The 21,966-nt window shown below is 53.1% G+C and overlaps 1 protein-coding gene across 1 annotated transcript; it reads right to left on the bottom strand.

Annotated features, from left to right (window-relative positions):
- Positions 1-1,940: 1,940 nt before the first annotated feature.
- On the bottom strand, positions 1,941-21,466 carry Selenon (selenoprotein N). Its single transcript, XM_045149095.1, has 13 exons — positions 20,975-21,466; positions 20,407-20,524; positions 13,929-14,062; positions 11,184-11,393; positions 10,889-11,013; positions 10,284-10,421; positions 8,345-8,426; positions 7,998-8,186; positions 7,702-7,807; positions 5,644-5,756; positions 5,464-5,565; positions 3,944-4,144; positions 1,941-3,560 (listed from the first exon to the last, which is right to left on the bottom strand). Exons 1-12 carry the CDS (start codon positions 21,464-21,466, stop codon positions 3,974-3,976), a joined length of 1,980 nt encoding a protein of 659 aa, XP_045005030.1. The 3' UTR covers positions 1,941-3,560; positions 3,944-3,973.
- Between the last annotated feature and the right edge of the window lie 500 nt (positions 21,467-21,966).

Raw genomic sequence — 21,966 nt, 5'->3', positions numbered from 1 at the left:
AGGCCATTTCTTCTTTGCGCTCACAACCCCCCCTCTGTTCTGATCTTCATGACATCCAGCTCCTGGGACACATTTCTTCCTCTCCCCTCAGCACGTGGCCTTGCTTGTCCCCCTGGCTGCAGTTCTTTGGTTACAAAGCCTGCAGTTCCTATCTGCCAGGGACAAATCGGATGGTTTCGTGGGTGGATTGCCTGTGCAGTCACAATGGGCTCCATGCCCAGAACAGCCCCATTCTTGGCTTCTCTGCTGTTACCTCTTTTTTTCTCACCCCACCTCCCCGGTTTTTTGAGGTAGGGTCTCACTCTAGCTCAGGCTTCACTATGTAGTCTCGGGCTGGCCTCGAACTCACAGTGATTGTTCTACCTCAGCTTTTCTAGTGCTGGGATTAAAGGTGGGCACCAGCAGCCTGGCCCTTGCTGTTACCCTCTTGAAGTTAATTTCGTGTTGCTTAATAGCAGGGCACTAACAGGAGGACACTTTGAGAACTGTGTCCTCGGGTGATTGGGTCATGCAAACAGAATGTACTTACACAGACTTAGATGGTAAGCCCACCGCACACCTAGGTGATAATGAATAGCCTATTACTCCAGGATGCAGACCTGCTGAATGCCACAGGCATTGACATCACAGAAAACATTGTACATCTGTCTAAACACAGATAAAGGACAGCAAATGTACTACTGACACGAATTACTTTTAAATTGGGATGTTTCAGTGCATTTTATTTTGCACACTGGACCCTAAATATAGAACTGGTTGTAGTCAGAGACACGAAGGGCAGGTAGTCCACTCAAGCTCCGACCACATTCAAATGATGAAGGCTGACATCCAGGCTCAGCCTTCTTTCTAAGATGACAAAGTGTGATGTAATCATTATTGCCCTTTCCTGGGCAGTGGTAGATCATGCACACCCATTTGTGTGGGGTTTTGTAACTTGTTTTGATGCCACTTCCGTGCAAGGAGAATGGAACTTCTTCACCTGGGAACTTTTTTCCCCAAGTCAAACCAACTGACATGAGGTTCAAAATGTTGACTTGGGATCGCTGTGAGTTTGAGGCCACCCTGAGACTCCATAGTGAATCCCAGGCCAGCCTGGGCTAGAGTGAGACCCTACCTTGAAAAACCTAAAAAAAAAAAAAGTTGACTTGGCTTTGCAGTGTGATTTATGCCCTGTGGTGGTTTGATTCAGGTGTCCCCCATAAACTTAGGAATTCTGAATGTTAGTCTCCCCAGCTGATGGCAATTGGAAATTAGAACCTCCTGGAGGCGGTGTATTGTTGGGGGCAGGCTTATGGATGTTATAGCCAGTTTCCCATGCCAGTGTTTGGCACACTTTCCTATTGCTGTTGTTCACCTGATGATGGCAAGGGACTGATGCCCACCTTCTGCTCATGTCGTCATTTTCCCTGCCATCGTGGAGCTTCCCCTTGAGTCTGTAAGCCAAAATTACCTCCCCCCACCCCATAAGCTGCTCTTGGTTGGGTGATTTCTGCCAGCAATGTGAACCTGACTACAACATTCCTGGAGTCCTTTTCTTGGACCAGGGCAAGGCTAGGTTCTGACAGTTTTGTCCCTGCTCAGCCATTCTTCCATCTCAACTCTTCTTTTATAGGTCTTCCCTAAAGTGCATTTTCCACTAAAATTACCCAGTGCCTATCTCATCTCAGGCTCTGCTTCCAAGACAACTTTAACCTCAGGATTATTCCCCAGCACCACAGCACAGTAGTCTCAAAATAAGTATATTGCACCTCTGGGTATATTACAAACTTGTCTTAGGCAATTCACTCAAGCCCTGACAGACAACGCAGTCCCCAAAGGCATCCCAACCCAAATGCCACACTGCCTTGCCCATCTGCCAAGCCAAGCTCCTCACAGACAGGAATGCGAATTTGGAAAGAAGGCAGAACATTCTGCCCAAGGAAAAGCACCATGAGCCACCCTAGTCTCTCCAATTTTATTGTAGGACATGGTGAGGACAGGGGAGGCAAGAGGCAGAAGAGTGACAAGAGGGCAAGTAGGAGAGGGGACAGATGTCACATGAAGATTCCAAAAGTTCAAGCAACTGGTGCTTGACATGGGCTGTGAGCTCATGTCTACAAGATGGTGGAGGCACAGAGCAGGCTCTGTACGGATCACGGAAGCACTGCCTCCCAGAAGGTCAGAGAACCTGACAAGAGCTGCTGGCTCTGCAGACTAGGGGACAGGACAAAGTTTTCCTCACTATCCCAGGGAGAGGGTCAGGGATATAGTGTCAAACAGAGCATCCCCAAACCAAGACACAGCATTTAGTCATGTGTGGGTTTGAATCTCAACTTTAGTGTCTGACTGACCCTGGGGAGTCACTTCACTTTCCTGAGTTTCTTCATCTGCCAGAGGGAAATAATTATCTACTTCCCAGGTTCGTTGTAAGAATTGAATGAGAAAATGCCTGTAATCTTAGCCAAGTGCCTTGGAGACAGAAGGCTCTGGGAACCGGCTGCTGTTGTTAGCCCTGGCACAGACTGGAGAGACTCCACAGGGGGACATTAATGTCAGGCAGGGGGCAGGTCGGAGGTGAAGCCTGCCTTCTTCCTCTGTCAGGTCTCAGGTTGAGCCCCTGGTAGGGCAATGGGATAAGGAGAGGACTGGGCACATAGGGGACTGGTTGATGTCAAGGCCTTAATGAATGAAGCCCAAGGCACCCATGGGCCTGTGGTGGGGGGGGGCAGGGTAGTACGACATAATGATCCCTGGAGGGCTTTTTCTTTTTTTTGTAGAAAGATGGGCAGGGGGAGGGAGAAGAAGGAAGAGAGGTCTGTTTCTTTCCATGTGTGCAACTGCGAGGACATCAGACTGGATCCATCTGCGATTTCAGACCCAGCTATCATGGAGCAGCTGCTGAGGGAAGCCATTGCTCTCTTCTTTCTCCTTAGAATTTGAGTTATAAAAAATACCTACAAATTGTGAGAAAGTTCATATAAAAACACTTCATGTATAAAACGAAACGCACAAACAAAAAAAGACTGGCCATGGTGAGTGGCTCAGAATGTGGACCAAGGCCCCAATACTGGCCAAAGAGAATGGATGGCCACCCCATAGTGGAGGAGCTGGTCTTGGTATCCCCAGTAGCTGGGACAGGTTGAGTCTTGGGGAGGCTGTGTTCTTTGGCTAGGTTATACTTCTAGGGAGTGGGGGCTACAGGGGCAGGAGGTGTCATGGGGGCACTGGCTCCAGCAGTCCCACTGTGACCCTGTGCGAGGGCAGGTAACACGAATGTCTTAGTCCACAAGGCCCTCTAGTTAAAGACAGAACCTACTTCACAGAGGATGTCCCCAAGTCCCCAACAGGCCTGGGGCCGGTCATTAGTGGAGTGCTCTGAGAAGCAGTGCTGTGACAAGTGTGATTTCCTTTTCTTCAGGAGAGCTCTGCCCACAGGTTCTAGAAGGCCGTATCAGCTGAGAATGACCCCAGTTGGGGACACTAAGCATAGGAGACAGCCCAGGGAACGGCCAGGATGTAGGGCTCCAGACAGATAGACATGCTGCTGGTGGCATGGCCTGCTGGGTAGGGCTCCTTGATTCCTTTGGTGACAGAGAGCCAGGAAAAAAAGGGGGTAAGTTGTGTCATTCCAGCCATCTCTTCCCTGTTCTCCACATCCCCCAGGCCCTGAGGTAGGAGGTCCAGGGAAATCAGCTCTAGTCTCATTTTGGGACACTCTAAGAAGCTTCTGGAGCCATGTGGGTAGAGAAGAGCTGATGACGGCACAAGTTTTTAGTGCACCCATTGTCTCAGCTGGGCCCCTCACCCACCCACCCCCACAGAGCAAAGCAAAGGTGGTACCCTCAGATGACCTTGACCTTGAGGTCCTGAGGTGGTCTCAGAGTGGGGTGGGAACTGCATCCCTCAGAAATGGGTTGAGAAACACTGTGACCTTGGGGAGGGGTGTGTGGGGACTGGGCCCCACCTATTGCAATTTCCTGCAGGCCCAGATGAGTTAGGGCTGCAGGAGAGGCGCACCGCGGCGGAGGCCTTCCCTCAGGAATTGCATGTAGGTGGCCGTGGATGGGTCCTCAAAGGTGGATGAGAAGCTGAAGACCTTGTTTTCCACATCCTCGGGCTTCATGGAGGTGATATCCAGGAAGTAGTTTGCATTGATGTGGTGGACCTGGGGGAAGGACCAGATGAGGAGAGCCAGCCAGGAGGAGGCTGCAGGCCAGGTCTGCCTGAGTCACCGAGCGGCCGCCATCCTCACTCTAGCGAGAGCAGGCAGGCCGTCACACCGAGGGTGCCTGGCGATGCTGGCCCAGGCGGGCTGTTTCCTTCTGCCCCTGCTCCCACAGGTAACCTCTGCTGAGGGGGTGACTCCCTATCTTGGCCACTAGGTGAAAACCCAATGCCTTTCCATGACACAAGGACACCTTTTCTTTACTCCTCTGCCCTTTGCCCCCTAAAAGGCCTCTCCTCTGTTCCTCTGACCCCTGAACTCAATCAAAAATGAACCGTACTCAGTGCGCTTCCCACAGCCTCTTCTTGCCCTAGCTAGAGAATGCCTTGAAGGCAGAGCCACCTCTACCTTTCTGCAAAGAACCAGGCAGAGTAGGTCTCCAGGGAATGAACAACCGATCAAGGGCTTGAATGAGTAAACCAACCAATGGATGGTGAGCAGCATGCCACACGGCATCCCACAGGCAGAGACCTGTTTGCTCTTCAGGACCCCAGGGTCCTGGCCAGGGCAGGCTCCACAGAGTGAGCCACCTAGCACTCACCCCAGGCCTTTCTTCCCTGGCTCCCCAGCATCTCCAAGGCCCACTCTCACAGAACCTAATCCAGCAGAAACCTTGAGTCCATTGCCTCTTTGGCTCTACCCATCCCTCAATGGACCCTCCAGTTCCTGGTGGCTCCTGCCTTAAAGCCCTGGGGCAACTGGTCAACCTCCTGGAGCCCTGTGTCCCACATCAGCCACCTAAGGTCTGAGGGCTGGGGCAGCTGCTCAGAACTGGAGACTGAGGCTACAGGCGGGCTAGTTTTGAAAGCACGGGCAGTCTTGACCTCGCAAGTCCCTGATCTCCTGCACTCTATTTTCCTTGTCTTGTCAGTCAGCATGGATGGTCACCTGTCCATCAGAACTGTTGTGGCATAATGGGGGGGCGGGCACAGCAACTTTAGGGAGAGGGAGGTCTGGAAACTGGGCTCCCACCAGCCCCTGCCCTGGTCCCCTGCCTGCCTCAAGACCCTCTTCCTCCCTCTTTGCCAGCGTACAACTGGCTGCAGTGGTTTCTGGAGCCTTCCCCCTGGGCCATGCTTTATCCACTGAACTGGCATGGTTTACATGGGGACAAGTCAATCCTGCTGATGGACTAAGCGCCCTTGCTATGTAGGCCCCAAAGTGCTCCTGAGGTCTCCTGCTCATGATTCTGATGTTAGTGATGGGGACAACAGCCTCAGACAGGCTGAGATGGGCGGGCCAGTCTCCACAGGGCTTACCACGGTGCCATTGGGCAGGCAGATCATCATCTCCACGGGGAAGCTGTACTTCTCCAGATGCAGGCCCGCCAGCTGCTGGTGGGACGGGTTCTTTTGCTGGTTCTGTGGGGATAACAGTACCCTCCTGGTATCTTGGTCCAGCCTTGTTTTGGGGCTTCCCTGGGTCATTCCCCTACTCACCTGCAGATCCTCCAGCTCTCTCACCAAGGACCAGGTGCTGATGAAGCTCTCATTGAGGAAGGCAAGGATGGGCGGGCTTTCCAGGACAGTTTCCCGGAGAGTCCGCCCTGAACCTGCTCAGAGTGAAGCCAAGGTCAGAGGGTGAGGTGTCCCCTAACTTATAGTCGTGATCTTGGCTTGGGTAAAACTCGTGGGCTGCACAATGTCTCTGCACCCAGACAAAATAATGTTGAAAGAGTGTGTGGAGAACTGGGGAGATGGGTGAGGGCACTTGCTGAATTCGATCCAGCGTCCAGGTCAAAAGCTGGGAGAGGTCACACACGCCTGTGACCCTGGTGCTGTCTCAGGGAAATAAGGTGGAAGAGCGACAGAGGACAGTGACGTCTTCCTCTGGCTTCTGCACATATATGTGCATATACAACACCCCCCCCCAAGGTGGTCAGGGGTGGTAGCTCATGCCTGTAGTTATAGCACTGAAAAGGCTGAGGCAATAGGACTGCCATAAGTTTGAGCTCAGTCTACACTAAAGAGTGAGACCCTGTCTCAAGAAAAGAACAAAGAAGCAAAAAACAAAACCCCACAGAATCAATGCTAAATAAAGGGGTAGTGGGGTAACATGAATATAGTCCATACAGTAGCATCATGGGATGACGTCTGGGGTAGACATGCTGCCTGTTCTGGAACTTGTCAGCAGTGACAGCTTTAAAAAATTATTTATTTATTTGAGAGACAGAGAATGGGCACACCAGGGCCTCTTAACTGCAAATGAACTCCAGACACATGTACCACCTTGTGTATCTGGATTATGTAGGTACTGGGGAATTGAACTGGGTCCTTAGGCTTTACAGGCAAGTGCCTTAATTAAGGCTAAGGTGCTTGCCTGCAAAGCCTAAGGACCCATCATCTACTCTCCAGATCCCACGTTAGCCAGGCGCATAAAGGTGAGGCAAGCACAAGGTTGCACATGCCCACTAGGTGGCACAAGTGTCTGGAGTTCGATTGTAGTAGTTGAGGCCCTGGTGTGCCAATTCTGTCTCTCTCTTGCTCTCTCTAAAATAAAATAAATGTATTTTTAAAGAAAGGGTCTCATGTATGCCAGGCTGGCCTCCAATTTGCTATGTAGCTGAGAATGACCCTGAGATCTTCCGTCATCTCCCAAGCACTGGGATAGCATGCATATGACAATGATGGTTAATATGCTGTTGGGAATCAAACTTAGGGCTTCAAGCATGCTAGACAAAACCTCACCCAACTGAGCCGCATCCCCAGCCCAATGGCAGCTTCTTAAATGCACTTAGCTCTGTCCTTAGGACTTTTTGCACAGATGTTTTCTCTATCCAGAACCCTTTTCCTCCTATCATCTGACAATCTCTTGTCACCCTTCAAAGTCTCAGATGAAATGTCACTTTAGTCTCCAAGAAGCCTCAACCTCCCCCTCTCACCCACGACACACTCCCCTGCCTCTCTGGGCCTTGTCTGTGGAACACTCATGCCCTTGGCCTTACTCCTCCCACAATGGCCTCTGTACCGCGCTGGGATGGTGTGTGACCTGCCATCTAGCACACCAGGTCCCTATAATGTTTGTTGAGTGACTGGATTGTTTTCCTTATCTTTGAACTCACTGCTGGACACCCCAAGGGCTTCCCAGCATGTCTCTGACCACCCTTCTGAAGAAGAAACCCAAGCCCATCCCCCAGCACTGCTTTCTTTCTCATTTGTGGATCTCCCTCTATGACATTTTCCCATTCCCTTTCACAACTCTGGGGGGCTAGGTATGCTATCCACCTTTCACTGTTGGGAAAAATGAGGCCCAGGGAAGGGAAGCGGCTTGGTCAAAGCTAAAAACGGCTGTCTATGAACCCCTCTGGGGGGCCTAGTCTTTTCAGCTGGCACCATCTTCTGGGCTCAGCAGTCTTAAGCCTCCCCTGAGGCCACTGCCCTGGGTGGCCTGAGTGCTCAGGGCTCTGGCAAAAGAGTCAGATTTGTCCCAGGGCTTCCAGTACTCCACAGTGTGTGAAGTCCGCCTTCCTCCCACGAGAGCTGGTTAGGGCCTCTCACCTCAGCAAGACTGGTCATCCAGGGCCCCCCACAGCAAGATCGAGTGCACCAGCTTGTTTTCGGCCTTGGCTCGGTCAAAGGCCTCTGTGAATGGCAGGTAGTTGACCTATGGTCAAACCAGGACAGAACAAAGGTACTGTAAGAGGCCAGTGTCCTGTTCAGAACTGTGTGTGTGTGCTGCAGAGGGGGAGCTCCTGTAGCCCAAGCTGTCTCTGGCCACACAGTCCAATGCCTGTGTCCACATCTCCAGTTTCAGCCCCCATGAAGCCTGACCTTAGCCTTCGTGCCCAACTCACCTTCTTGAAGGGATACATGGTCACCTCTAGGCGCTGGGCAGCCTCCTCCCAACTCAGTTCCTGTTGCCATTTGATCTCCTCAAACACGAACTGGAGGGGCTCCCCCGAGGGCAGTCGGCTGTCAATCGTGTTGCCATCCTCATCCAGTATCACAGAAGGCACAGAGGGGCCCACGGCCTCCAGCTCCATCTGGGCCAGAGGTCGGTGGTGAGGGTGTCTCAGAGATGGACCCTGAGAGACCACCAACGATACTCCACACTGTGGAGGTGGAGAGACAGACGAGAACCCCGGGGCAGGACAGGGTCTTGCAGCCCTGCCCACTTGGGTGGGAGCAGCTGACTGCTCACCTGTGGTAGGTAGCCAATGTCCACCTCCATGCTGCTGGTCTCACTGGCCCCATACAGCCACTCCATGTCCACGTTCAGGGATCTGGGAATGAGCAGGGCCAGGCGATGTCAGTACCAGAACCCAATGGCCACGCTGTAGGTATTATCTAGCTTAGCCTAAGTAGCCGTCCTATTTACAGACAAGGAGGACACAGTGTCACTGGGCCGCTCACCTCAGCCTGGGCCAGCCCTAGACCATTCACGAGGGAATCTCGTAGCATGGCTCGGGTACAGCTCAGGACTTTACAGGCAGAGAGCTCGCCAGTGCCTGGCTGCAGGACACAGAATGGAGAGGAAGTGAACCTGGCAGAGGCAAGTGCTTAGGGGCCTGCCTAAGCTCTCCATGCCAGAAGTCTGGTCAGGTCAGTGCAATCTGTAAGTCTGCCACATGGGGGAGCCCTGGGACTGCCAACTATCTGCCTCTGCTGTAGGTGACTGGATGCCCTGGGGCTTGGGGGCAGCATCCCTGTAGTCTGGTTTTCAGATCCAGGTCCAGGAGCAGCTGGTCCTGGCTGGTCATTTGCCCCTCTCTGTCATCCAGCCCAGGACCCTGTCAACTTGGGAAGCAAGTGTGCTGAAGTGTCCTCCTCAGCACTGAGCTGAGCCCACCGGGGGCAGGTACACCCAGTATCCCCACCTTGCCTCTCCTAGGACTCTTTCAGGCTCTCCCAATCATTCTATTGCTCCTGATCAGTGGGAGAAACGGGCCAGGAGTCAGCTTCCCACCTTGCATGTGAGGAAACAGTCCCAGAAAGGGCCAGGACCTTGCCCACAGCCACATACCCATTGTTGCCAGACCAAGACTTAACTAGGGGACTCTCGGCTCTCGGGCCAGGCCTCATCCTTGTAACATCATACACACCTAGTGTATGTAGGGAAGACTTTCTTTTTTCTTTTAAATATTTTTATTTTATTTTATTTATTTATTTGAGGGTAACAGACATACAGAGAGAGAAAGAGGGAAAGGGAGAGAGATAGAGAGAGAGAATGGGTGCACCAGGGTCTCAAGCTACTGCACATAAACTCCAGATGTATGCACCACCTTGTGCATCTGGCTTATGTGGGTACTGGGGAACTAAGCCTCAAACCAGGGTCCTTAGGCTTCACAGGCAAGCGCTTAACCACTAAGCCATCTCTCCAGCCCCAATCTTTCTTTTAAATATTTTATTTATTTATTTATGAGAGCAAGAGAAAGAGAATGGGTGCGCCAAGGCCTCCAGCCACTGCAAATGAACTCCAGACGCATGTGCCACCCTGTGCATTTGGCTAATGTGAGTTCTTGGGAATTGAATCTAGGAGCTCAGGCTTCACAGGCAAATAGCTTAACCACTAAGCCATCTCTTCAGCCCAAGGGAAGACTTTCTTGAAGCCAGCCCCTCCTGGGTCCCCTGCTCCTGCCCACAAAGAGCTGACCCTGAGCAAGTAGGTGGCTGGCACACTGCTGTCCCAGAAGCCCCTCCAAGGCTCTGTGGTGGGGGCCCTTCCCTCTCCTTCCCCAGAGATCTGTCTACCTGTCACATGTCACTGTCTCTGGGCAAGTTTCCTGAACTCCCACCAATGGACCCTGCCCACCTACTGACCTTATCCTCAGTGGCGCAAGCACACTGGACCTACAGTTCTTTCTGGGCCTGTGATAGGAAGGCAGGAGGCCCCAGCTTTAGGGCGGGCTTGCAGGCTGCCGCACAGAAAGTGCCTGAGAGATGCTAGTAAGAAGGGGGCAGCCCCTCAGCTGCCTCACACTGCCTCTCATTAGCACTAGACCCTTCCCAAGAGGCAGTGCCAGGGAACAAGGGAAGGAGCAGAGACGGAGGGGTCTCTGTGCCCTTCAACCTCGACGCCCCTAGAGCTGGGAAGGACACCAGTAGCAGGGTGCTGAGGCTGCGCTGGGGCCAGCTCCTACCTGTGATTGGGCACAAAGAGCCGGAAGTCACGTATGTGGGTGGCATCTTTGGAGAGGACGATGTGGCCTGTGAACTGGCCCGGGGAAAACCAGAAGGGGAAGTCAGGAGGCTCGCTGAGCTGGAACTCCGCGTGGATCCTGTGGGGGATGAGGATGGAGCTAAGCCAGAGCTCCCCATCTTCTCCCCTAAAGTCTAGGGGTCCTGGCCAGATCCCAGCTGCGGGGGAGGGGGCAGGGAAGAGGTAACGAGACCCTCCAAAGGCTGCCACCCATCAGAGCTCAGCCTGTCCCTGCGCTGTCTTCCCTGGAAGCCTCATCCTGACCCTCTCGGAGGTTCCACAGCTTCTCCAGGGCACATGTGGCCCACAACCCGGCCCTGTGTATGTGTGACACCATCCTGGCCACCAGCCAGTTCCAACTGTGGGCTAGGCAAGTTCCAGACATTTCTCATGCGTCTCGTGAGGTAAGTCATCTTTCCTCTAACCCTCAGGTGAGGAAACCACGGCTCAGAGACCCTGAGACCACAAGGAGGGTGAGGTGAAGCAGTGGGGACAGTCCCCTCTTGCCAGGGCTGCACCCTCCGGATGGCTGTGGGGACCACTCACCGGAACATCACGGTGTAGTAGGAGTCACTGATGGCGGTCAGGCAGGCCACCGCACCCTGGGGGGCAAAGCGGGTCTTCACGAAGGGCCTCGGGTGGAACATGCTCAGGAGTCTGTGGATGATGACCTGTGGGTGGCAGTGGAGACGGGGGCTGGCTTGCCGGGCTTGGGGGCTGGGACCTGCTGGGTGAGGGTCAGCCCTGGACCTGAAAGCCCAGGGACCCAGGGGGCTGGGGAGGTTCGGGGAGAGGCAGGTGCAGCACTGGGGAGAGCCACACCTAGGCTGGCTGTCCTCACCTCCTTGCCCTTGGGCGGCGGTGGGTAGAAGCGGTTGTTGGACAGGTAGCCTGTGAAGACGCTCAGCTCACTGGGGATGATCCACCAGGGCTGGCCCAGCTCCTGACCTCGAGGGGGCAGGAAGGGCCGGAAGTGGCGAGCAGCAAACACCGCGCTCGGTGAGGCTGCTGTCGTCCAGTTGCGGAGGCCCGCCAGGGCGAGGCGGGAGACCTGGGACAGAGGAAGCCACAGCTCTAGGCTGCCCTGTCTATGTCCCGTAAGCCCAGCCGGACCACAGGCCGGGGAACAGAGGGAATGTAGGAGGCTCCTGCCTCAGTGATGGATGGTCACAAGCTTGGCCCTGCTCTGCCCATCTGCTCCACCCAGACCCCCAATGGAGAAACAGGACCCCAGCAGTCCTCCAGGTGCAGACCAGACCAGGTCAGCTTGATCAGTGGGAAGCTGATGTGCTGGAGAAACTACTCCAGCCTGCTCCTCTCACAGATCCTGTACCTATCTGCATAGGCCAGTGACCAGACATAGGTGCCACACCATGCTGGAGGCTGCATGGCTCCCTACCCTGCCCTAGTCTGCCAGTCTCCTGAAAAGATCAAGTTTGGGTTTGCTGCTGAGTTTGATGGAAGAAGCGGCCATCTACCCCTTGGTGAAACCTCGATAGAGTTAATAGCAAACATAAGGAAAGGGGAAGGAAGCTCCTCCCCAGACAGCCCTGCCTCAAGTGTGATCAGCCCCTACTCTTCTAGGCCTTTGGGCAAGGCTCTCTCTCCCCAAGTTCCACTGGCTGTGGGGCGGGTGGGCAGGAGATGGCAGGGTAAGAAGCCACAGGGCTGTTTGCACTTGGCCTGGAGCTCAGAGGAAGGACCCAGAAGTAGCAGGTACCCTTGGCAAAGCTCTACCATTCCTTGCCCCTTCTTGACCTTATAGGTATAGGGAAGAATCATATCCTCTGATGTATCATCACCAGGACAAAAGGGCCCAGTGCCCTCAGGGTGATCAGCCAGCAGGCGCTGCCATTCCTTGATGGGCAGCAGGTATCTCCTTCGCTGCCCACCTCCATGGGGCTGGGAGCCAGGCGTGAAAGAAGGCAGTGGGAAGCAGAAGGCGTGAGCGGAGGTGTGGAAGATTCCTGCCCAGAGGGATCTAATAGTTGAGGTCTTGAATCAGGGCCAGCTTTGCCCTCTGGTCCTGTTCACAGGCTAGCTGACCTTTCAGGGTGCTGCCAGAGGAAGGGGCGCTGGGTGCTGCCAGGGCTGACGCACTTCCCTGTCTCACCTGAGTGCAGAAATCCCACCCCACTTCTGCCACTTTGGAGGCAGCACTCATCTGGTGGACAGACTCATCACCACCGATTCCTTCTCTACTCCAAGTCTTTCCCTGGAAGGCCAAATCTTTATAGTCACAGGAGTCCCTCTGTATGCCCTAAGCACCTCAACACCATGTGTCCCTCACCACCAGACACACTCCCCGCGACAGTCCTCATCTGGGCGAGTGGCCCCCCAAATCCTGGTCCTCAGCCACAAGCCACTGGGTAGCCCTAGCCACCGACTCCTTGCCCCCTGCTCTATCATCTATCCCCTTCTTTCCCTCCAGGCTTCCTCCAGCTGTTCCTTCCATTGCCTTCCTCTCTCTGTCCACCCCGGGAACTGGCCTGCTTGGCCCTGTCCTGCCGTCAGCCTGGGAAACACAGATCTAATGCGGGGACTCTCAGTTCACAACCTGCTGTGGCATTTTGCTGCTGAAGAATAAAGTCAGGCCAGCCCAGCGTGGTGGCCCACGCCTTTAATAACAGCACTCGGGAGGCTGAGGTAGGAGGGTCGCCATGAGTTCGAGGCCACCCTGAGACTACAGAGTGAATTCCAGAGGTCAGCCTGGGCTAGAGTGAGATTCTACCTTGCAAAACCAAAAAATATATATATTTAAGTTGGGAAAGGAGGCCCTCAGCAGCCTGGGCACCTTCCCTACCAGGATGCCCTGGCACAGGCCCTGGTCCAGTTCCTAGGTCTATCTGGCATCTTCTGCCTCAGGCTCTTGCTCACTCTGAAGTGGGAATTCTTCACTGAGTGGGCGTGAGCAGGGCAAAGAGCCGAGGCTGCCCTGGCAGGGGGAACAGCAGGTGGGAAGGCTCATGGCAGAAAGCAAGCCTGGTGAGATGGAGGAGGAGAGGATGGTAGGACCACCAGCAAGCCGAGAGGAGTGCGGAAGAGGGCAGGTGGCAGATGACAGGCAGGAGGGTCTGGGGGTCCTTGCCCAGGCTCACACGGTGTCCTCAGAGCCTCAACCTGGGGAGGAGCTGGTGACACCCCTTGTGCCCCTCCCTGCCTTCTGGGGACCTCTGCCCGGGGCTGAAACTTCTTGGGTTCAGTTCACTGACAGAGCACATGACAGATGCCAGGCTTCTGCTAGAGACCTGCAGAAATGGACAGGCAGGAAGTAACCATGGAAGGGGGCGGCTGTATCACCAGGGTTCATCTGCCCTTGCTCCTTCTTCCAACTACCCCCGGGGATGGTCTCTGCCAGACATCTCTCCAGAACACTGGCCCACACCTTCCCTGTGGGGAGGGGACTTGTGCTTCACACTCCTGCCCACCCCCAGCAGACTGTGAACCTGGAGCACAGAGACCCCTGACTGTCTTGGACGCAGTGGGCACACAGAGGAAGCTGACAGAAGGGGGGAAGAAGAAGAGGGCACAGGTGACCCCGCCATCTGTGGTCCCACCCATGGGGGTCACCCTGCCCCCTACTCACCCCTAGGAATCCATCTTTGCTCTTGGTCATGGTCTCCGGGAGCAGGGGCTGGAATCGGGCTTCTATGGTGAGCGTCTCCTCACTGGGGTCAGGAGGCAGCTCCTCGTCCTCGTACGTGGTCACAGGCGTTGACCCTATGGGACACAGATGCCCTTAGGCTGCTGGCCTCACTTCTTTTGGGATGTCAGGGATGGAGCAGGGCAAGAGTCGGCCATCACCACAGTAACAAATAGCATGTACTAGGTTGTACTTGCACAACAGCCTCAAGAGGCACGTCATGTTATGAGTAACTCCGTTGTATACATCGGGAAGCAGCTTGGTATGGAAATGCATGCCTAAAATCCTGGGAGGCTGAAGTAGGAGGATCACAGTGAGTACACAACCAGCCTGGGCTACAGAGTGAGTTCCAGGTCAATCTAGGTTAGAGTGAGACCCTGCTTCAAAAAGTAGAAATGTAGGGCTGGAGGGATAACTTTGTGGTTAAGATGCTTGCTTGTAAAGCCAAAGGACCCAGGTTCAACTCCCCATGACCCATGTAAGCCAGAAGCACAAGGTGGCACATGTGTCTGGAGTTTGTAGGCAGTGGCTGAAGGCCCGGATGCACCCATTCTTTCTCTATATGGCCTCCTCTCTCTCTCACTCTCAAATAAATAAAATAAAATAAATATTTAAAAAGTAGGTGGATCATTGGGTGACTTCACTGTGGCACACCTGGCACTGCACATGCCCCTCATCACACACCACCAACGACTGCTGCCCGAAGCATCTTGATGAAGACTGAGAACTCTGGTATGTTATAAACTGCAGTGATTTACTGTACATGCAAAGTTTTCTACACTTGTAAAGTCATGATGGCTCAATTATGGAAAACAAACATGGTATTTTCCTACTGCCATTGCTCAGCATGTAAGTATTAAATTCATATATTATTAGATTGTATTGTGCTAGAATGCTTGGTTTTTAAAACTGCTATTTGAGTTGCTGGCTTGAGTTTCACAAAAAAATTGCTAAATAAATTTGGACTTGGGATTATGAAAAAAAAAAAAAAAAAAGTAGGTGGCCAGAGAGATGGCTTAGCAATTAAAGCGCCTGCCTGTGAAGCCTAAGAACACATGCTCAAATCTCCAGGTCCCATGTAGCCAGACGCAAAAAGTGACACAAGCATGCGATGTCACACATGTGCACAAGGGGGTGCATGCGTCTGGAGTTCATTCACAGCGGCTGAAAGGCCCTGGCACACCCATTCTCTGTCTCAAAAGTAAAAATAAAAAAATTGAAAAGCAGTTGGGCATGGTGGTGCACACCTTTAATCCCAGCACTCAGGAGGCAGAGGTAGGAGGATCACTGTGAGTTCAAGGCCACTCTGAGACTACATAGTGAAGTCCAGGTCAGCCTGGGCTAAACCAAGACTACCTTGAAACCTCACCCCCACCTCCAGAAAAAAAAAATAGAAAAGAGATAGCAAGCAGATATTTAGAGAGCTGAGGTCAACTTCCCCACAGTCACAGGGGTGAGGGAGTCAGGATTCAAAGCCAGGCCTGGGTGACTCTGAGTGCATGAAGGGTCATGGCCCTCTTCTGGGTAGTGAAGGACTGTAAGGGACTTGACTCAGTTAAGGGAAGAAGAGCAATGAATGAAAGCAAGAAACAATCAGGCTGGTCATCGAGTTATCACCAGTGGGCGATGATGAGACCTGCTTCTCTTTGCTCTTCTGGCTGGTTTAGTGTCCCCTGTGTAAGGAGTGCAAGGCTGGCCAAGCCCGCCACCTTTCTCACGCAGAGGGAACCGTGATGAGGGGTTAAGAGACAAAGAAGCCCACTCCCATGAGAAATGGGTTCCTGTGATGGGACCATCCTGCCGCTTTCCCATGGTGAGTCAAAGTATGCATACGGTATCTGGCCATGGTGATCTGGGACCTGCCGCCAGACTGATGAGCACGTCAGAGCCGTCCTCATAAAGACAGTCTTCTGCAATGTTTTCTGTTACTTGAGGCTGAACCCAGGATGTCATGAATACTACGGACGCGCTCTACCACTGGTTACATCTCCAGCCCGCAGAGCAGTTCCCCATGTAAAGCAGTCAGGCCGCCTCTTCACAAAACAGCTGCCTGGGGCCTACCTAGGGCCTAGGAAGTGGAACCTCTAGGGGCTAAACTCAGGGAACTGCTCTTTTAGTTAGCACGCCCCAGATGCTTGACTGAGATTCCAACTATTCTAGATCACTGTAAGTCAGTGCAGTAAAGCTTGTTTTTTTTTTTTTTTCCTTTTAAATTTATTTTTATTTATTAGAGAGAGAGCAAGAATGAGCATACCAGGGCTCCTAGCCACTGCAAATGAACTCCAGACGCATATACCACCTTGTGCATCTGGCTTACATGGGTACTGGGAACTCCAACTAGGGTCCTTAGGCTTTGCAGGGTAGCACCTTAACCACTGAGCCAATATCTCCAGCCCTTTTTTGGCTTTTTTATTGTGTTTTTGGTTTTCGAGGTATGGTTTCACTCTGGCTCAGGCTGACCTGGAATTCTCTATGTAGTCTCAGGGTGGCCTTGAATTCCCGGTGATCCTCGTACCTCTGCCTCCCAAGGGCTGGGATTAAAGGCGTGCGCCACTATGCCCGGCTTCCATTTTGGCTTTTTGATATGGGTCTCACTCTGTAGTCCAGACTATCCCAAAACTTGTTATGTAAATCAGGTTGGCCTCAAAGTTGTGGTAATCCTCCTAGCTGCGCCTCCTGAGTGCTGTGATTTCAGGCATGCACCAGTATACCTGGTTAGTAAAACCTTCAAAACCATTAACCTAAACACTTCAGAGAAGGGAGAAAGGATCAGGCAGGGTCATTAGTCTGCCTTGCTTGTTCCATTATTTTAGCAGTATCAAAGATGGCTCAGAGGATAAAGGTGCCTGCTTGCAAAACCTGATAGCCTGGATTTGATTCCCCAGTGTGGCTGTTTGAGTGGATGTCCTCCAATAGATTCAATTTTATTAAAGCTTCTTGGATTTCAGCCGGGTGAGGTGGCACATGCCTTTAATCCCAGAGGAGGCAGAGGTGGAAGAATTGCCATGAGTTCGAGGCCACCCTGAGGCTACATAGTGAATACCAGGTTAGCCTGGGGTAGAGTGAGAACCTACCTCAAAAAAACAAAAATAAATAAATAAATAAATAAAGCTTCTTGGATTTCCAGATGCCTGGCTGGAAGAGGTGTCACTGTGGGCATATTGTAGGGTCCAGCCCTCAGGAGTGTTTGGGGGCGGATTTGAGTTCCAGTAAAAGGCATGCAGAGTGCTGGGGTCCCTGGAGTGCGCTGGCTTGTAATGATAGTGATAGTTCTCTCTGCATGGACCTGTGAGAGGAGGCCAGCTTCTTCCGCCATTATGGGACTTTCCCTGGATCTGTAAGCTTCAGATAAATTCCATTCCTCCAATAAACTGCCTGCGTTGGAGGTTCATCCCAGGAATGTTGAGTTGACTACTACACCCGGTATCCACATAAGACCAAACCCCACAAGTGGCACATGCGTCTGGAGTTCATTTGCAATGGCCAGAGTCTAGTCCCTGACGTGCCCGTTCACACACACATGAAAATGAATAAAACCAGTAGCCAGGTCTGGTGGTACAGATCTATAATCCCCATCTACTCAAGAAGCTGAGGCAGGGGTACCAAAAATTCAAGGCTAGCCTGGGTTATAGAGTGAGCTCAAAGCCAGCCTGAGGAACTTGGTAAGATTATCTTAAAATAATAAATTAGGGGCTGGAGAGATGGCTTAGTGAAGGCACTTGCCTGTGAAGCGTAAGGACCCATGTTTGATTCTCCAGATTCCCATATATAAGCCAGAGGCACAAAGGTAAGGCAAGTTCAAGGTTGCACATGCCCACTAGGTAGCACAAGAGTCTGGTGTTTGATTGTAGTAGCTCAGGCCTGCCCACCAATTCTCTCTCTCTAAAATAAAAAAGGTTTAAAAAAACCAGGGGTGTGTTAGTACTCAGAGTAGTTGCCTAGCAAATGTGAAACCAGAGGTTTAGTCCCAGAACTCATTCCCACCCCCTCACACCCCACCCAACAGGATAACATTCAGGTTAGCTGCCTATATAGTGCCACATGCTTCTGGTCCTAGCTATTCAGGAAGCTGATGAAGAAGGATTGCAAGGGCTGGAGAGATGGCTTAGTGGTTAGGGCATTTGCCTGCAAAGCCAAAGGATCCTGGTTCGATTCTCCAAGACCCATGTCAGCCAGATGCACAAGGGGGCACATGCATCTGGAGTTCATTTCTGGGCCTGCTCATTCTCTCTCTCTCAAATAAATAAGTAAATAAAATAAAATAAATATTTTTTTTAGGGAAAGATTGCAAAGCCTGGGAGTTTGAGGCTAACCTGGGCAACATAGTGACAACCTGTGTCTTAAAAAGTAGGAGCTGGGGCTGGAGAGATGGCTTAGCAGTTAAGCGCTTGCCTATGAAGCCTAAGGACCCCGGTTCGAGGCTCGGTTCCCCAGGACCCACGTTAGCCAGATGCACAAGGGAGCGCACGCGTCTGGAATTCGTTTGCAGAGGCTGGAGGCCCTGGCACGCCCATTCTCTCTCTCTCCCTCTATCTGTCTTTCTCTCTGTGTCTGTCGCTCTCAAATAAATAAAAATGAACAACAACAACAAAAAAAGTAGGAGCTGTGGGCCGGGTGTGGTGGCGCACGCCTTTAATCCCAGCACTAGGGAGGCAGAGGTAGGAGGATCACCCTGAGTTTGAGGCCACCCTGAGACTACATAGTGAGTTCCAGGTCAGCCTGGACTAGAGTCAGACCCTATCTTGGAAACAAAAAGTGAGAGCTGGGGATGTGGTTTAGTGGTTAAAACTCCTGCTTAGTTTATGTTGGTTTGATCCTCAACAACACAAAACAAAGAAACAAACAAAATTCCAACATTTTATAGCCTTTTTTTCTTTTTTTTTGTGGGGGGGGGGGTTTCGAGGTAGGGTCTCACTCTAGCCCAGGCTGACCTGGAATTCACTATGTAGTCTCAGGCGGCCTCAAACTCATGGCGATCCTCCTGCCTTTGCCTCCTGAGTGCTGGGATTAAAGGCTTGTGCCACCATGCCTGGTCCTTTAGTGGTTTTGTTTTTTGTTTTTCAAAGTAAGGGCTCAGTCTAGCTCAGGCTGACCTGGAATTCACTATGTAGTCTCAGGGTGGCCTCGAACTCACAGTGATCTTCCTACTTCTGTCTCTCAAGTGCTGGGATTAAAGGCATGTGCCACCAGGCCCGGCTTGTGTTTTTTTTTTTTTTTTTTTTAAAGAGTAACATTTCCTGAATTAAAAGTAACATTTACCCACTGTACACAATACATATGAAGTTTAAGGTATGCAGCAGAAAATTAAACACACATAACTATCAATTAGAAAGAATTGCTTGTCTCTATTTCTTTCTTGGATTGTGTGTGTGTGTGTTTATTTGCTTTTTTTCTTTGCCATTTGATTTTCCTAAATGGCCCATTTTTATATTTCCAGCCTAGAAGCAACAGAGGGATTCTTTCCTCCAGTGGAGATTTATGTTAGAAAAAAAAAAAAAAGTAAAAGTGGCCTCAAGCCCAGTCAGCTTTGCTAATCTGTCATTAAAGGGGAACTCTGGCTCTCTGGTCATAAAAAAGGACTAGAAGGTGGCGGTGAGGATGCTCTGAGAAGGATGCAGTGCAGGAGGCAGGGCCGATGCAAACACCAGACGGAGGTACCACTTTGTTTTGTTTTTAGAGGTAGGGTCTTGCTCTACCCAAGGCTGACCTGGAATTCACTATGTAGCCTCAGGCTGGATGCGAGATCAGAAATTCTCCTACATCTGCCTTCCTAGTGCTGGGACTAAAGGCGTGCGCCACCACGCCCAGCTTTTTGCATTCTGCTTTGCACTGAGTACTGGGGCATTGAATCCAGGATAGCAGGCTTTACAAGCGGGCACTTTTAGCCACTGAGCCATCTTCTCAGCCCTTAGCCCTTTACCTTTACTGATTACAACTTGGCAAAAATGGACAGTAGGAAGGCCCAGGGCTCAGACAGCACCGAGGCAGTACACGTCAGCAGGGACCGTCGTGGCTGCCCAGGTGAGCATGAGCTTCTCAGGTCCTGTGTTCGCCTTCTCTCTCCAGCAACCCCTGTAAGCCAGGGCAGGACCCTACAACCAGATGGCCAGGGTCTACCTGGCTCTCCACCTTCTAGCCTGAGCAAGTGGGTGAACCTGTACAGACATCAGGAGAGGGCCCATCTCCCCCGGATAGTGCCAGGTTTGCAGACAGAACCTACAAAGTGCTTCTAGTGGAGGTATTGGCAGGTTCAGTGGGGACAGATGGTCAAGGAATGTTCACTAATGTTTCTGTTCAAAAACACAAGCAAAACAGACCGAAGTGCCCACCCATCCACGCCACCCTTCACAAAGCGTCAGAGAGGGGTGGGAATGGGGGTAAAGGGGCATGGGCGGGCTGCCTCTTCCAGCATCTCTGGTACCTGTCAGCTTCTCAGCAATGGGCTTGAACTCCTCCGGACTGATGTACGTATCTTGGTCCGTGTCCAGCGAGGAAAAGAGAAAGAGCCCATCTGTCCCCAGAACCTTCAGTGCTGATTCCTGCTGGGAAGGACCAGGTTGGCCTTGAGCACCAGTGATCTGCCCCAATCTCCCCGTTCCCTACACACAGCTCCTTCCACCCTCTCCAGGCTTCCCAGCGCATCTGACCACATGTCCCCTCTGAACAGTCCCATGCCCCCTTTCCCAGTCCCTGCTGGTCCCTCCCGCACGTCTTCATCCACTGTCCACTCTCTTGAGTCCCTCTCCCATCTCTTTCCAAATGGCCCTGTCCTATTTCAAATCCTGTCCTTGCCATTGTCCCCTGCGCTCTCCCCGCCTTCACTGTCCGGGGCCTTTCTGGATCTCCTGGCCAGGGCTTCCCTCCGTGCCTTTGTCCGTCTGTCCCTGTCCCGGACACCCTTCTCCACTGCCCTCCCCCCACCTCCGGCCGGTCCTCTCGCCACTTCGTCCCCAGGGCCCTCCCCGCCCTTCCCGCGGTCCCCGTCCCACCTGCCGCGCGGCCGCCTGGATGTCGGCGAGGCGAGCGCAGGCCCGGGCGGCGGCGGCGGCGGCGGCGGCGGCCAGCAGGGCTCCGAGCAGCGCCAGGGCGCGGGCGCGGCGGCGCGGGGGCGCGGCGGGGCCGGGGACCGGGCCGGGGACGGGGACGGCGCCCGGGCTGCGCGGCTCGCGCTCGGCCCCCCGGGCCCGGCCCATGGCGGCGGCGGCGGCGGCGACCCCGAGCTCTACTAACGGGCCTGGCGGGCGGAGCCGGGCCGGGCCGGGGGCGGAGCCGCGCACCGCCGGCGACACGGGACAGGGAGGCGGGCCGCGGGCCCTGGTCCTTCCTGCTTCCCCAGAGCATCCTCCGCCCCCGCCTGACGCTGCCCGGGGAGCGGGACGCTCGGCCCCGGGGTCCCGCAGGCTCTGCAGCTCCACCGGGGAAGGAAGGGGCCTCCGCGGTCCACCGAGGGCGGAGGCCCGGGAGGGAGGGCGCAGCCTCATCTCCCACCGCTGCCACAGACCTTATTCCCCTCTTCTCTTAGATTTCTCTGTTTGGTCTTTTAAAACAATCTCACGTTATTTTAGCCCATGCTGGCCCGGAACTCACTTTGTAGCACAGGCTAGCCTTGAACTTTCAGTAATCTTCCTGCCTCAAACTCCTGAGACCACAGATGTGAGCCTCTGCTTTCCCTTCCTTTCCTTTCCTTTTTCTTTTCCTCCTCCCTCCCTCCCTTCCATCCTGTCGGTGTGTACTGTTTGCACGCGCGGGTGCGTGTGCATGTTCGTTGTGTGAGTGCGGGTGCATGTGTGTCACAGCATGCTCGTGGAAGGTCAGAAGACAATGTTTGGGTTTGGGCCCTCACGGTTCACTCATTAGAGGCAGGATCTCTTCCTCTCTGCTCCTTTCTCCAAGCTAGCTGGCCCATGAGCTTCCAGACGATTCTCCCGTCTCTGTCTCCCTTCTCTGAGTAGGCATGCGGGAATTACTGATGCCCGCGCAG

The sequence above is a fragment of the Jaculus jaculus genome, chromosome 5, assembly GCF_020740685.1.
Source record: "Jaculus jaculus isolate mJacJac1 chromosome 5, mJacJac1.mat.Y.cur, whole genome shotgun sequence".
NCBI lineage: Eukaryota > Metazoa > Chordata > Mammalia > Rodentia > Dipodidae > Jaculus > Jaculus jaculus.
Note: the sequence above shows the minus strand (reverse complement) of the source record. Positions and strands in the feature narration are given on the sequence as shown.